The sequence below is a fragment of the Gossypium raimondii genome, chromosome 9 (genome assembly GCF_025698545.1).
Source record: "Gossypium raimondii isolate GPD5lz chromosome 9, ASM2569854v1, whole genome shotgun sequence".
Lineage (NCBI taxonomy): Eukaryota > Viridiplantae > Streptophyta > Magnoliopsida > Malvales > Malvaceae > Gossypium > Gossypium raimondii.
The window spans coordinates 43,698,089-43,714,752 of record NC_068573.1 but is presented as its reverse complement, the minus strand read 5'-3'; the positions used below and the strand labels follow the sequence as shown (position 1 = coordinate 43,714,752).

The 16,664-nt window shown below is 31.6% G+C and overlaps 2 protein-coding genes across 8 annotated transcripts; both read left to right on the top strand.

The window, feature by feature from the left end:
• The first annotated feature begins 1,493 nt into the window (after nucleotides 1-1,493).
• LOC105800046 (dihydropyrimidine dehydrogenase (NADP(+)), chloroplastic) lies at nucleotides 1,494-13,185 on the top strand. 7 transcript variants are annotated; one of them, XM_012630924.2, is made up of 7 exons: nucleotides 1,494-1,899; nucleotides 9,785-10,048; nucleotides 10,133-10,303; nucleotides 11,345-11,457; nucleotides 11,543-11,726; nucleotides 12,676-12,785; nucleotides 12,867-13,185. In XM_012630924.2, the coding sequence occupies exons 1-7, from the start codon at nucleotides 1,639-1,641 to the stop codon at nucleotides 13,021-13,023; spliced, it is 1,260 nt and encodes a 419-aa protein (XP_012486378.2). In that variant the 5' UTR covers nucleotides 1,494-1,638; the 3' UTR covers nucleotides 13,024-13,185. The 7 variants fall into 7 exon arrangements, with proteins under 7 accessions (XP_012486378.2, XP_052476758.1, XP_052476759.1 ...); XM_052620798.1 differs by lacking the exon at nucleotides 9,785-10,048 and adding an exon at nucleotides 6,230-6,493; XM_052620799.1 differs by lacking the exons at nucleotides 9,785-10,048; nucleotides 10,133-10,303 and adding exons at nucleotides 6,230-6,493; nucleotides 6,578-6,748.
• A 1,275-nt stretch (nucleotides 13,186-14,460) lies between these two features.
• Nucleotides 14,461-15,955, top strand: LOC105800045 (glutamine synthetase cytosolic isozyme 2). Its single transcript, XM_012630923.2, has 6 exons — nucleotides 14,461-14,618; nucleotides 14,757-14,796; nucleotides 14,891-14,994; nucleotides 15,116-15,164; nucleotides 15,448-15,639; nucleotides 15,728-15,955. Exons 1-6 carry the CDS (start codon nucleotides 14,545-14,547, stop codon nucleotides 15,872-15,874), a joined length of 606 nt encoding a protein of 201 aa, XP_012486377.2. The 5' UTR covers nucleotides 14,461-14,544; the 3' UTR covers nucleotides 15,875-15,955.
• The last annotated feature ends 709 nt before the right edge of the window (nucleotides 15,956-16,664 follow it).

The window sequence follows — 16,664 nt, the reverse complement described above, 5'->3', positions numbered from 1 at the left end:
CTATGTCGTCATGAGTAATTCGAAAGTCTTTTCAAATGACTAGAGTGGTTTAAACACCCATTTATATATTTTATTAAAACATCCGAAAAGTATAACTCAGACCAAATATTTTATATTTAATAAAATATAATGACATGCCAATCTAGCAATAATAATAAGAAGTGTTTTTTCTTTTCTAACAATCTCATTATAGGTTTTGGTCATATTGTTCTTTTTACATAATGTCTAGAACTATTTATAGTTATTTCTCAATCCATAAATATGAAGATAGTGCGTTTCAATTCATTCAAACTTATATTCTCCTATATTGAAAACAATACTCATATCAATCAAGTTAAATCTTAGTTAACAACATAAAAATGACTTTATAATAAAAATTTAACCTCAACCTCCTCGATTTGAAATCTCAAAATTATTGAACATCTTTATTATTAAGCTAAAATCTTATCCTCCCAAGTTATTATATTCTTTATTCATTATTATTCTATAATATGCCTTCCTGACAGCTTTAGCATATCATATTCTGGCATGGCATCTCAGCAGTTGTATTGGTAAAATATTATTACCCTTTTTCTACTTCCACATGTATTTTAGGCATCAAAATGATTGTCCATCCCCGACAACCTATATTCCATTTTGAATAAATAATAAATTTAAAGCGTAAGACTTGTATAATTATAGGTACTATTCCTACTTACTTTTCAAACAAGTAAAAGAAATATCAATTATGTCTTAATTTACGTTATTTTTCTATTTATAGATTAAGAAAGAACTATGAATAGTTTTAAATATTGTCTAAAATAAATATAATCAAATTTTATAGTAAAATTATTTATCATATTTGATTAAAAAATAACTATTTGTTTCAGATATAAAACTTTTAATTATTCAACAAATAGTAATATATATTATTTTAGATTAAAATAATAAAGATAAATAATTAAATTTTATCTCCTATTAACCGCTTTTTGAAAAATTACACGTAGAATTAATTTAATTTTTTCACTTTTTAAATCTTAATTATATATTAATTTCAGTTAAAAATATTTTAGAAAAGAAAAACACTCAAATTTAGAAAAGTCAAACCAAAGCTATAATCATAAAAAGGAAAAAATCTAAATATGAATAAATAAAGAAACATTCAATTAAATAATTTTTTTATTTTTATTGATTTTGATCATATTTATTTATTTTTATACAATATCTAAAATTACTTATAACCCTTTCCAATTTATCTTATAAATAAGAAGATAATATACTTCAACGCACTTGAACTCAGGTCCGACATTAACAACAATGTTCATACTAATCGAACTAAGACTCAATCGATTAATTTTAATTTTTATTTTAAATAAAACAATTAATATATATCTATATTATTATATTTAAAAGATTAATTAAATTAAGTAATTATCTAATAGTTTTCTTCTCATAAAATAATAAACATTATTAGGATCCTGATGAAATGGCCTATGCTTGCAAGCAATAAACTTGGCTGCAAAAAGTCAAAAGTACAACTCAGACTCCTAGAATATCCTCGTTGTCTGGTTTCCACAACATTACGATTCAGATTCACTCTTTTTTTCTTTTCTAAAAAAGGACTCTCATCCTCATTCATCCATCCTTCGTTAGACATCCATGGCTTCGCTCAAGTTCAGCCACAGCAACGGCAACCCGTTTGCTGTCACTCGCCATGTTACTCCCAGGTCGACTCGGCCCACTCGGATAGGATTTAAGATTTTTGCTTCTGATAATCATTCTGAACCTGATTTGAGTGTTTGCGTGAACGGGCTGCAAATGCCCAACCCTTTTGTAATCGGGTCGGGTCCTCCCGGTACAAATTATACTGTGATGAAGAGAGCGTTTGATGAAGGCTGGGGCGCTGTGATTGCCAAAACTGTAAGTTCCTTCTTTTTTTCCTTTTTCTTTTAAATGCTTCCCAGTTTGTTTTCTTTTTCTTTTTTATTAAGGTGGTTAAAACGCTGCTGTAGTTTGATCCATGAATAAAATTGTTATTTAGATCGTATTGATGCATTGGACAAGTTGAACTTCGTCTTTACTTACAGTGTTTCAGCAATCACTCAGACTGAACAGTTCAGCGGAGGAAGAGATGTCTACTTAATTTTGTATCTTAGTATTTCCAAAAAGAAGATGATAGAATCAAGAAAACGATCAATCAGGCACCGAATAATATTCTTCAAAGTTCATAAAATAGTACTAGTTTTAAGCAAAAATGGAAAAAGAAAATTGGGATTAGTATTATTCTTACAAAACAATGCCTGATCATACGACTCTTCGGAGAAAATGCTTAAAAAGAAAAAAGAAAAAAAAGGTATCTTGAAATGAAAGCCGCGTTTACTGTTTGCATTTATACCATATTTGTACGGATGTTATTTAAATAAATATAGATTTCTATCTTATAGATTTGGTTTAAGGTAATAAACCTGGGATGAGGGTTAGTTGGGGTAGCCTGCATGTTTGGCCTTAGGTCTTTTTCTTTTTGGATCTCCAACTCAAAGCATTTCTGAATTGGTGTCTGAGATTTGCTCTTTTGTGTCTATATGACCTTGGGGTGCACAATGGGAGGAAGTCTTTTCCTATCTTAAAATACCATCCTGTTCCTTACATGAGATCGCCAAATCCTATTGGCTGAGCACGTACCTTTTGGGACATGTTCTCTCGTACTAGATATAATAAGGAAACCAGAATGCTGTTCTATGCGGTATTAGCAACATTGGTCTTTAAGCATGTTTACCCCCCTCTTTTCTTGTATACATCTGAATATGCCTGTTATGCACATTTGCATAGTAAAAGTTTTATCTTCGATACCAATTTTTAAGTTCACAGGATACGTTACATTTGATTTTACATTTTTATTCTTAATTTATTAAATAATTTATATGTTTTGATAATTAGGAGTAGGAGTGGGGTTGTTAGGGATTAAGGCTACGCTCTCATGTCACAACACAAATATTTTTGTCACTAGACCAATAAGTTATTAGTATTAAATAATATGTTTTTATTTCATATAATTAATATGTAAAATAATATTGTTCAAATTGTTGAATAAAATTAAACTCATTAACTATTTTAATTATAAAAATATTACAAAACAATATGTTACAAAATGTCTAAAAAATTATAAACTACAATTAAAATTTGTATGAAAATGATAAAATTCAAACCTTCTTTTGTGACTTCGTCTCTTTTTTTTTTTTAAATTCAACTTTTAACTTTTAATTGTATGAAAATATTAAAGAATCAATTAAATCAAGTTGATGTTCAAATATCAACAAAACTAATTAGAAATTAAAATAAATTCATAGAAATTCCATTGAAAGTGTAAAAATATTATCTCAAATCTAAAAGGAAAATCCTCTATGTCGTCATGAGTAATTCGAAAGTCTTTTCAAATGACTAGAGTGGTTTAAACACCCATTTATATATTTTATTAAAACATCCGAAAAGTATAACTCAGACCGAAATATTTTATATTTAATAAAATATAATGACATGCCAATCTAGCAATAATAATAAGAAGTGTTTTTTCTTTTCTAACAATCTCATTATAGGTTTTGGTCATATTGTTCTTTTTACATAATGTCTAGAACTATTTATAGTTATTTCTCAATCCATAAATATGAAGATAGTGCTTTCAATTCATTCAAACTTATATTCTCCTATATTGAAAACAATACTCATATCAATCAAGTTAAATCTTAGTTAACAACATAAAAATGACTTTATAATAAAAATTTAACCCTCAACCTCCTCGATTTCGAAATCTCAAAATTATTGAACATCTTTATTATTAAGCTAAAATCTTATCCTCCCAAGTTATTATATTCTTTATTCATTATTATTCTATAATATGCCTTCCGACAGCTTTAGCATATCATATTCTGGCATGGCATCTCAGCAGTTGTATTGGTAAAATATTATTACCCTTTTTCTACTTCCACATGTATTTTAGGCATCAAAATGATTGTCCATCCCCGACAACCTATATTCCATTTTGAATAAATAATAAATTTAAAGCGTAAGACTTGTATAATTATAGGTACTATTCCTACTTACTTTTCAAACAAGTAAAAGAAATATCAATTATGTCTTAATTTACGTTATTTTTCTATTTATAGATTAAGAAAGAACTATGAATAGTTTTAAATATTGTCTAAAATAAATATAATCAAATTTTATAGTAAAATTATTTATCATATTTGATTAAAAAATAACTATTTGTTTCAGATATAAAACTTTTAATTATTCAACAAATAGTAATATATATTATTTTAGATTAAAATAATAAAGATAAATAATTAAATTTTATCTCCTATTAACCGCTTTTTTGAAAAATTACACGTAGAATTAATTTAATTTTTTCACTTTTTAAATCTTAATTATATATTAATTTCAGTTAAAAATATTTTAGAAAAGAAAAACACTCAAATTTAGAAAAGTCAAACCAAAGCTATAATCATAAAAAGGAAAAAAATCTAAATATGAATAAATAAAGAAACATTCAATTAAATAATTTTTTTATTTTTATTGATTTTGATCATATTTATTTATTTTTATACAATATCTAAAATTACTTATAACCCTTTCCAATTTATCTTATAAATAAGAAGATAATATACTTCAACGCACTTGAACTCGGTCCACATTAACAACAATGTTCATACTAATCGAACTAAGACTCAATCGATTAATTTTAATTTTTATTTTAAATAAAACAATTAATATATATCTATATTATTATATTTAAAAGATTAATTAAATTAAGTAATTATCTAATAGTTTTCTTCTCATAAAATAATAAACATTATTAGGATCCTGATGAAATGGCCTATGCTTGCAAGCAATAAACTTGGCTGCAAAAGTCAAAAGTACAACTCAGACTCCTAGAATATCCTCGTTGTCTGGTTTCCACAACATTACGATTCAGATTCACTCTTTTTTCTTTTCTAAAAGGACTCTCATCCTCATTCATCCATCCTTCGTTAGACATCCATGGCTTCGCTCAAGTTCAGCCACAGCAACGGCAACCCGTTTGCTGTCACTCGCCATGTTACTCCCAGGTCGACTCGGCCCACTCGGATAGGATTTAAGATTTTTGCTTCTGATAATCATTCTGAACCTGATTTGAGTGTTTGCGTGAACGGGCTGCAAATGCCCAACCCTTTTGTAATCGGGTCGGTCCTCCCGGTACAAATTATACTGTGATGAAGAGAGCGTTTGATGAAGGCTGGGGCGCTGTGATTGCCAAAACTGTAAGTTCCTTCTTTTTTCCTTTTTCTTTTAAATGCTTCCCAGTTTGTTTTCTTTTCCTTTTTTATTAAGGTGGTTAAAACGCTGCTGTAGTTTGATCCATGAATAAAATTGTTATTTAGATCGTATTGATGCATTGGACAAGTTGAACTTCGTCTTTACTTACAGTGTTTCAGCAATCACTCAGACTGAACAGTTCAGCGGAGGAAGAGATGTCTACTTAATTTTGTATCTTAGTATTTCCAAAAAGAAGATGATAGAATCAAGAAAACGATCAATCAGGCACCGAATAATATTCTTCAAAGTTCATAAAATAGTACTAGTTTTAAGCAAAAATGGAAAAAGAAAATTGGGATTAGTATTATTCTTACAAAACAATGCCTGATCATACGACTCTTCGGAGAAAAATGCTTAAAAAGGAAAAAAAGAAAAAAAAGGTATCTTGAAATGAAAGCCGCGTTTACTGTTTGCATTTATACCATATTTGTACGGATGTTATTTAAATAAATATAGATTTCTATCTTATAGATTTGGTTTAAGGTAATAAACCTGGGATGAGGGTTAGTTGGGGTAGCCTGCATGTTTGGCCTTAGGTCTTTTCTTTTTGGATCTCCAACTCAAAGCATTTCTGAATTGGTGTCTGAGATTTGCTCTTTTGTGTCTATATGACCTTGGGGTGCACAATGGGAGGAAGTCTTTTCCTATCTTAAAAATACCATCCTGTTCCTTACATGAGATCGCCAAATCCTATTGGCTGAGCACGTACCTTTTGGGACATGTTCTCTCGTACTAGATATAATAAGGAAACCAGAATGCTGTTCTATGCGGTATTAGCAACATTGGTCTTTAAGCATGTTTACCCCCCCCCCCCCTCTTTTCTTGTATACATCTGGAATATGCCTGTTATGCACATTTGCATAGTAAAAGTTTTATCTTCGATACCAATTTGTTCTGCTAGGTGTCGCTAGATGCTGCCAAGGTTATCAACGTAACTCCAAGGTATGCCCGGCTACGAGCAGGAGCTAACGGCTCTGCCAAAGGACAGATAATTGGGTGGGAGAACATTGAATTAATCAGTGACCGCCCTCTTGAAACTATGTTAAAAGAATTTAAGCAACTGAAAAAAGAGTATCCAGACAGGATCCTGATTGCCTCCATTATGGAGGAATATAACAAAGCTGGCTGGGAAGAACTTATTGATCGAGTAGAGCAAACTGGGATTGTAAGCTGTATTCTTCACTTAGATTCTATGTTTCTTTATTTCTCATGTTTAAAATACTTAGTCATCAAATGACATTGTTTCTAGGATGCCATTGAAGTTAATTTCTCATGCCCTCATGGCATGCCTGAGCGTAAAATGGGTGCAGCAGTTGGGCAAGATTGTGCACTATTGGAGGAAGTTTGTGGATGGATAAATGCAAAAGCTACTGTTCCTGTATGGGCGAAGATGACTCCTAACATCACCGACATCACAATGGTGTGTTTTCTTTCTTTGTTAATTGAGTCACTGCTTATGTCGAGTTTGCTTTCCAATCCTGATGTTTGGTAGCATGACTAGCATCTTATGTTTTAGAAGCATGTTTACGCGTTTATCATGAATCAAGAATATGAGATGCTTATTTGGCAATGATGACATCTTGTCTCTGGCTACTTTGCTTAAACTTTAAAGCACGTTTCATAACAGTTCCCATTAGTCTGAATGCATTCATGTGTAAGACTAACTACTCAATTTCTATCATGTATGAGAATGTTCTGTAGTTGGCTCCCAGGGAGAAAAATATCTATATCTCAAAACTCTTGACATTTGGGTATTTTGGTAAGTTGAGCCGCTATTAAGCACCATATTCATCAGCACAGTAGTTTCTGAAAAATCGCCATAAATATTCTAATCTATAAACAGAGGAAAAGATAATATAAGCTGTAACTTCCAGCCATAAGCTGATTCATTTAGGACTAAACTGTCTTTTTCTTCCATATTGTTGCTTGTGTAAGTTACTGTTGAAGATAAATGTAAGTGGATGCCCTTGGTTGTTTCTATGGGTTGGAGATATTGAGAAACAATAACAAAAAATGATTGCAGATTGAAAACTTATTTGTTCTTGTTTTTGTTGAATAAATTTCCATGATTATCAGGGGAGGCAAACAACTAAATGGAATTTTATTCCTAGCAGGAAAAGAGAGGTTTTCATGATATTTTCCTGAATTTGTATTAGGCTAGATTTATTTGTTTCTTTTTGGTTGAAAGTTAAATCAATCAAACTGTTAGGCCAGCTTTAAGTTCATCGCTGATTGATATAATCCATGGTTTTCTTGAGAACGCAACTCATTAGTAACTCTATCTCAAAACTTTGTGATTCTGTTTGATTGTTGAGCTCAATTGTTCCTGTTGAAAGAAGTGATCGAGCACAATTCTTTAGACTTCCCATTAGAAAATGCATCCTTTTCTATTTTCCTGATTCACGGTAAGATTGATTTATTGTTGATAAGTGATATTATTGTCCTATTGTGTGCTTTTTAGCCAGCAAGGGTGGCTTTGAGTTCAGGTTGTGAGGGGGTAGCTGCTATAAATACTATCATGAGTGTGATGGGAATCAGTCTTGATACTTTACGGCCGGAGCCCTGTGTTGAGGGGTTTGTATTCTCAAACAGTCTTTTTTTTTCAGGGTCTCAAAATTTATCGCGGGAGATTTTATGCACTTTAAACTTCTTTTTACAGCTACTCAACTCCTGGGGGTTATTCTTGCAAAGCAGTCCATCCTATTGCACTTGCTAAAGTGATGAGCATTGCAAAAATGATGAAGTCAGAGTTTAATGACAAGGATTACTCACTTTCGGGCATTGGGGGTGTTGAGACGGGGGGTGATGCTGCTGAGTTTATTCTTCTTGGTGCAAATACTGTCCAGGTAATAATTCTTATAATTGGATTTCCACTATAATGTCACTATTATCTCTTCATGCCTCTGGATAAATTTGTGTCCTTTAAATGATGTCTTAGTTTTTCAATCTAAAGCTCATAGCTATATTATGCCATTGAAATATGTGGTAATCACTTCGAATGATTAAGGCTTACCTTGGTAAGAAAGATAAAAAGGGGGTGAAGCAGAAAAACTTGTTAACTAAATGGTTGAGTTTCAGAATGAGATAGTGGTTATAAATTTTAACCATTTGATTAACAGGTTTCCTTTCTTACTCTGTTCCATCTTTCCTACCAAAGCCTGGATGCATATAATTACCCATGCTTTATAATATTGTTTATAGGATACGCCTCGGAATGAACTAGCCTATTTTTTTTGTCTTTGATAATAACTAGCTTAAAATTGTTGAGGACAAGTTTGGTGGAAAGCTATGGAGTAGCTAGTTCTCTGGAAATTTCTGGTGATATCTTGACAATTCTACGAGATGCATTAATATGATTTGCTGAGAGCTGTGGTTGTCTACAGTTTTTGAACTAGTATTTGTTTTGTTTTATTATTTATGAATTCCTGAATTCCGCAATCAATTTTTTTTCGAGGGTATCCATATATTACCTGGTTGGGTTATTTAGGTATTTAACATACGGAAGAACTTGATTATTATTAAAATAGTTTGTCATCCAGTTTGTTTTCTTTTTCTTTTTATTAAGGTGGTTAAAACGCTGCTGTAGTTTGATCCATGAATAAAATTGTTATTTAGATCGTATTGATGCATTGGACAAGTTGAACTTCGTCTTTACTTACAGTGTTTCAGCAATCACTCAGACTGAACAGTTCAGCGGAGGAAGAGATGTCTACTTAATTTTGTATCTTAGTATTTCCAAAAAGAAGATGATAGAATCAAGAAAACGATCAATCAGGCACCGAATAATATTCTTCAAAGTTCATAAAATAGTACTAGTTTTAAGCAAAAATGGAAAAAGAAAATTGGGATTAGTATTATTCTTACAAAACAATGCCTGATCATACGACTCTTCGGAGAAAAATGCTTAAAAAAGAAAAAAAGAAAAAAAAAAGGTATCTTGAAATGAAAGCCGCGTTTACTGTTTGCATTTATACCATATTTGTACGGATGTTATTTAAATAAATATAGATTTCTATCTTATAGATTTGGTTTAAGGTAATAAACCTGGGATGAGGGTTAGTTGGGGGTAGCCTGCATGTTTGGCCTTAGGTCTTTTTCTTTTTTGGATCTCCAACTCAAAGCATTTCTGAATTGGTGTCTGAGATTTGCTCTTTTGTGTCTATATGACCTTGGGGTGCACAATGGGAGGAAGTCTTTTCCTATCTTAAAAATACCATCCTGTTCCTTACATGAGATCGCCAAATCCTATTGGCTGAGCACGTACCTTTTGGGACATGTTCTCTCGTACTAGATATAATAAGGAAACCAGAATGCTGTTCTATGCGGTATTAGCAACATTGGTCTTTAAGCATGTTTACCCCCCCCCCCCCTCTTTTCTTGTATACATCTGGAATATGCCTGTTATGCACATTTGCATAGTAAAAGTTTTATCTTCGATACCAATTTGTTCTGCTAGGTGTCGCTAGATGCTGCCAAGGTTATCAACGTAACTCCAAGGTATGCCCGGCTACGAGCAGGAGCTAACGGCTCTGCCAAAGGACAGATAATTGGGTGGGAGAACATTGAATTAATCAGTGACCGCCCTCTTGAAACTATGTTAAAAGAATTTAAGCAACTGAAAAAAGAGTATCCAGACAGGATCCTGATTGCCTCCATTATGGAGGAATATAACAAAGCTGGCTGGGAAGAACTTATTGATCGAGTAGAGCAAACTGGGATTGTAAGCTGTATTCTTCACTTAGATTCTATGTTTCTTTATTTCTCATGTTTAAAATACTTAGTCATCAAATGACATTGTTTCTAGGATGCCATTGAAGTTAATTTCTCATGCCCTCATGGCATGCCTGAGCGTAAAATGGGTGCAGCAGTTGGGCAAGATTGTGCACTATTGGAGGAAGTTTGTGGATGGATAAATGCAAAAGCTACTGTTCCTGTATGGGCGAAGATGACTCCTAACATCACCGACATCACAATGGTGTGTTTTCTTTCTTTGTTAATTGAGTCACTGCTTATGTCGAGTTTGCTTTCCAATCCTGATGTTTGGTAGCATGACTAGCATCTTATGTTTTAGAAGCATGTTTACGCGTTTATCATGAATCAAGAATATGAGATGCTTATTTGGCAATGATGACATCTTGTCTCTGGCTACTTTGCTTAAACTTTAAAGCACGTTTCATAACAGTTCCCATTAGTCTGAATGCATTCATGTGTAAGACTAACTACTCAATTTCTATCATGTATGAGAATGTTCTGTAGTTGGCTCCCAGGGAGAAAAATATCTATATCTCAAAACTCTTGACATTTGGGTATTTTGGTAAGTTGAGCCGCTATTAAGCACCATATTCATCAGCACAGTAGTTTCTGAAAAATCGCCATAAATATTCTAATCTATAAACAGAGGAAAAGATAATATAAGCTGTAACTTCCAGCCATAAGCTGATTCATTTAGGACTAAACTGTCTTTTTCTTCCATATTGTTGCTTGTGTAAGTTACTGTTGAAGATAAATGTAAGTGGATGCCCTTGGTTGTTTCTATGGGTTGGAGATATTGAGAAACAATAACAAAAATGATTGCAGATTGAAAACTTATTTGTTCTTGTTTTTGTTGAATAAATTTCCATGATTATCAGGGGAGGCAAACAACTAAATGGAATTTTATTCCTAGCAGGAAAAGAGAGGTTTTCATGATATTTTCCTGAATTTGTATTAGGCTAGATTTATTTGTTTCTTTTTGGTTGAAAGTTAAATCAATCAAACTGTTAGGCCAGCTTTAAGTTCATCGCTGATTGATATAATCCATGGTTTTCTTGAGAACGCAACTCATTAGTAACTCTATCTCAAAACTTTGTGATTCTGTTTGATTGTTGAGCTCAATTGTTCCTGTTGAAAGAAGTGATCGAAGCACAATTCTTTAGACTTCCCATTAGAAAATGCATCCTTTTCTATTTTCCTGATTCACGGTAAGATTGATTTATTGTTGATAAGTGATATTATTGTCCTATTGTGTGCTTTTTAGCCAGCAAGGGTGGCTTTGAGTTCAGGTTGTGAGGGGGTAGCTGCTATAAATACTATCATGAGTGTGATGGGAATCAGTCTTGATACTTTACGGCCGGAGCCCTGTGTTGAGGGGTTTGTATTCTCAAACAGTCTTTTTTTTTCAGGGTCTCAAAATTTATCGCGGGAGATTTTATGCACTTTAAACTTCTTTTTACAGCTACTCAACTCCTGGGGGTTATTCTTGCAAAGCAGTCCATCCTATTGCACTTGCTAAAGTGATGAGCATTGCAAAAATGATGAAGTCAGAGTTTAATGACAAGGATTACTCACTTTCGGGCATTGGGGTGTTGAGACGGGGTGATGCTGCTGAGTTTATTCTTCTTGGTGCAAATACTGTCCAGGTAATAATTCTTATAATTGATTTCCACTATAATGTCACTATTATCTCTTCATGCCTCTGGATAAATTTGTGTCCTTTAAATGATGTCTTAGTTTTTCAATCTAAAGCTCATAGCTATATTATGCCATTGAAATATGTGGTAATCACTTCGAATGATTAAGGCTTACCTTGGTAAGAAAGATAAAAAGGGGGTGAAGCAGAAAAACTTGTTAACTAAATGGTTGAGTTTCAGAATGAGATAGTGGTTATAAATTTTAACCATTTGATTAACAGGTTTCCTTTCTTACTCTGTTCCATCTTTCCTACCAAAGCCTGGATGCATATAATTACCCATGCTTTATAATATTGTTTATAGGATACGCCTCGGAATGAACTAGCCTATTTTTTTTGTCTTTGATAATAACTAGCTTAAAATTGTTGAGGACAAGTTTGGTGGAAAGCTATGGAGTAGCTAGTTCTCTGGAAATTTCTGGTGATATCTTGACAATTCTACGAGATGCATTAATATGATTTGCTGAGAGCTGTGGTTGTCTACAGTTTTGAACTAGTATTTGTTTTGTTTTATTATTTATGAATTCCTGAATTCCGCAATCAATTTTTTTCGAGGGTATCCATATATTACCTGGTTGGGTTATTTAGGTATTTAACATACGGAAGAACTTGATTATTATTAAAATAGTTTGTCATAATATAAAGACTAATTAGTATAACTTTAAACTTGAAATTAGAAGGACAAGTAAAAGTCTCGAAAAAAAGACCTCTTCAGAATAAGTAAACAATTTTTCTTGCCTTTGCTGAAAACAAGTTATGTGACGGACTAAAAATTACCAAGTGAAATTAATTTGTTACTAACTCATGTACTAAAACATGTTGAAAAACTAATACTCTTACCAAATGAAATAACATATATGTTTTAAGCTTGCTTTCATCATCATCGCATATGCTTGTAGGTCTGTACTGGTGTTATGATGCATGGCTATGGCCTTGTGAAGAAACTCTGTGAAGAGCTCAAGGATTTTATGAAGAAGCACAATTTCAAATCAATAGAAGATTTCAGAGGGTATATGCTTTGTTTCTTACAATGGAAATTGCACAAGTACAAACTTCTAGTTGGATAATGCGTCTGTCTTTGTTGTCTCAGGGTTTCCCTTCAGTATTTTACGACTCATACGGATTTAGTGCGGAGGCAGCAAGAAGCAATACGAGAGAGGAAAGCTATCAAGAAAGGTTTGCAGTCGGACAAGGAATGGACCGGAGATGGCTTCGTGAAAGAGACTGAGAGCATGGTTTCCAATTAATTGCAGTACCAAAGTAAGGCTTCTCCAGCGAATAGTGAAAACAGATGGTTTTTAGTTATGTTTGGTTGCATTGTAGAAATGGTTAATCATCTGAATGATTGAAGGTGCCGATGTAAAAACTAAGGTTATTTAATAAAGGAAGTGCATAATGATTTTGAATAAGATTAGGTTTACTATCCTTGGAGCGGTAGTAGGTTCGGGTATTTAATTTGCAGTTAATAGATTTGGATTCGAATATTATTCGTTTTGCTTTTGCGGTTTACAAAAATAACTTTATTTTTTAAAAATAATTTTAATAGAAATCAAGATATTTGTACGACAATTCTTTAATTGATCTGATATATCTATCATATTCCTTATTGAATTTTTTTTTACATAAAATGGGATAAGGAATGTGAAATATCAAAGCTGAATTGTTAAGATTATAAAACTATAGTAATTGAATGAAAGGTAATTTTAGGCTGATCAGTTTTGGGCTTAAGATCTAACAATCCACAAAAGAATGAAAACGAAAAGCTTAAATTAAACCTGATCCACTTGACTGTTGTTATCCTCAAAGCGTTTTAATACATTTTTATATTTAAGATTGTTATCCTCAAAGCATTTCTTGATTCCGCTAGCCTCCTACCTCCTCTACTCTTCCTTTCTTCTTTTCTTTAATTATGATTTGAATTTTTATTATCATAATATTTTAACATTTAAATAATTTAATATGTTATATTTTAATTATTTTTCCATAACAATTTAATGTATAAAATATTTATTGAAACTCATCATTCATTTTGTCAAAATATCAATTATATCCAACTTTACAGGAATATATAAAATTGATTAATTTTCCATCACTATGTGTTATTAAAAATAAAAAAGCACACAATATTAAAATAAAATTCTTCCCACCCTATTAAATTTGTCGCATTTTGTTTTTATTGATTAAAATTTACCAACTTTAATAGCGCATTTTTAAAATGCATTATGAATCATTTTAAAATATATATATATATATATATTATAAAACTTTAATAATTAGTTTCTAAATATATTTTTATAAATTTTAATTAAATTAAAATATTTAAAATAATTAAAATCAAAGTTTAAAAGAATTAATCTAAAAATATGAAGTGTGATATTTTGTAAAAGTAAATGAAATGTGATATTTTTAGTGGGCCAGGGAGTATAATATAAATGGTTAACATTTAAAAGTTTAAATATTATACACTTATTATATTTAGAATTTAATTTCTATAACTTTATTTTAAAGTTTTATTTTTTATTTTTAAATTAAAAATTCAGGTCTATTTTGAGTCTCACTCTAAATTAAACTCCCAAATCATCTGTGAAATAAAATAATATACAAAGGGAAAAAAAACTATTTTTCTTAATTTTTCTCTTATAATAATATTATTTATTGTATTTTTAGTATTGGACCAAGTGAGGCAGGTTTTATAAGTAGTATAGATAAAACGTGAAACCAAAAACCCTTCTCTGTTAAATCTTCCCTTTGAGTTGGTGTTTACAGACATGTCTTTGCTCTCAGATCTTGTCAACCTCTACCTCTCAGACACCATTGAGAAGGTCATTGCTGAGTATATATGGTATATTTTTTTTCGTTTTTGCTTTCAATATTTCTCTCTTTTTTTTTTTCATGTCTTAGTATGTCTCTTTTGCTTTAAAAAACTGAATCAATCGTGACTTTTTCTCTGCTATGTGTATGTGACCAATTATGGAAACAGGATTGGTGGATCTGGGATAGACCTTAGAAGCAAAGCCAGGGTAATTCTATTATCTCTTCTTCCATTGGAGTACTATTCTTTTCTTTTGTTTTTAGTTACTATTTTGGTTTTTGATTTATATGGGTGACATACAGACTCTTCCTGCCCCTGTAAGTGATCCTCAAAAGCTGCCAAAATGGAACTATGATGGTTTAAGCACTGGCCAAGCTCTTGGGAAAGACAGTGAAGTCATCTTATAGTATGCTTTTTTGCCTTTTCCATTTCATAACTTAGTTGATTATCAGCATTATATATTATATACTATATATATATATATATATTTATGTTAGCCAACTGTTCTTTTTGGTTTCTAAAAATAGCCCACAAGCAATATTCAAAGATCCATTCAGAAGGGGCAACAATATTCTGGTAGAAACTTTTGACTCATTAATAAATAATAAAATCCATTAAATGTTTGGGTGATGTGCCTACACTCCTGCTGGTGAACCAATTCCAACAAATAAGAGATATAATGCAACAAAAATATTTAGTCACCCTCAAGTTTTTGCTGAAGAATCCTGGTCTCTTTTTTTAATTCATGTCTAGTTGTTTGGATAGATTTTTAAGTTGTAATGTATTTTATTCTTTTTTTCCTTTTATGCAATAAATAAAATACAGGTATGGGATAGAGCAAGAGTATACTTGTTAAAAAAGACATAAAGTGGCCTATTGGTGGTTATCCTGGACCAAATCCATGAGAAACGAGAGTGGTATTGAAGTCATCAAGAAAGCTATTAAAAATCTTAAACTGAGGCACAAGGACCGCATTGCCGCATATGGGGAAGGCAATGACCACCGTTTGACCGGAAGACATGAAACGACCGACATTAACACCTTCTCATGGGTACCATCCAATTTGCTCCCAATCTTAACCTCCCATAATTTGGGTTTGGCAAAGCACATATGGAAATGAACATGTTTTTATGTTGCAGAGAGTGGCGAACCGAGGAGCTTCAGTAAAAGTAGGAAGAGACACAGCGAAAGAAGGCAAATGGTACTTTGAAGATAAGAGGCCAGCTTCAAATATGGATCCATATGTTGTCACTATTGTTGAGACAACCATCCCCTGGAAACCTTAAAGCATTGGACATCAGATGCAATATTTATTGTTGATTGCTGGCAGTTTGTATATTGGGTCAACCACTCCACATATATATATATATATTACTTACCTTATTTTTATCCATATCTTCTTATTAAAATATTTTACTAAGAGTTCAAATTTAAATAGATGACCAACTCTTTTGATAACATTTTAATTTTAGTATAAATTTTAATAATTCGGTCATAAAAATGTTATTTGATATATTGGAGATCTTTTTAATTTTCAAAAAATTACTATTTATTTAATTTTTAATTTTTTAAATATCAAAAATACAAAATTGTAATTTTAAATTTTGCTGGTATTTAAAAATTCTACCACAAATATACCAAATGGTTATCCATGTATAAATAATGGGAAGGGATCATACATGGGATTTATTGGATTCATCTAAATGTAAGAAGGCAATTGGATGCAAATGGATATTTGTTGTCAAAGCAAACTTAGATAGGTTAGTGGTTAGACTTAAACTCAACTTGTTACAAAAGGCTATGTAAAATTTATGGGTTAGATTATTTAGATACTTTTTCTCCTTTGGTTAAATTTTCTTTTGTTCGTCTATTTATTTCCATAGTAGTTTTTTGTATTTGGTCACTACATTAGTTATATATATAAATGATGGTTGTCGATTTCACCAATATAATCATACACCTAATTTGCAAATTTAAGCAGTATAGGGAGTAGAGTCGATCCCTTAGAGACTAGCTTTATTGAAAATTGTTTCTCTCTCGACCAGATTTATGTCTGGGCAATTGTCGTGCCCAAGA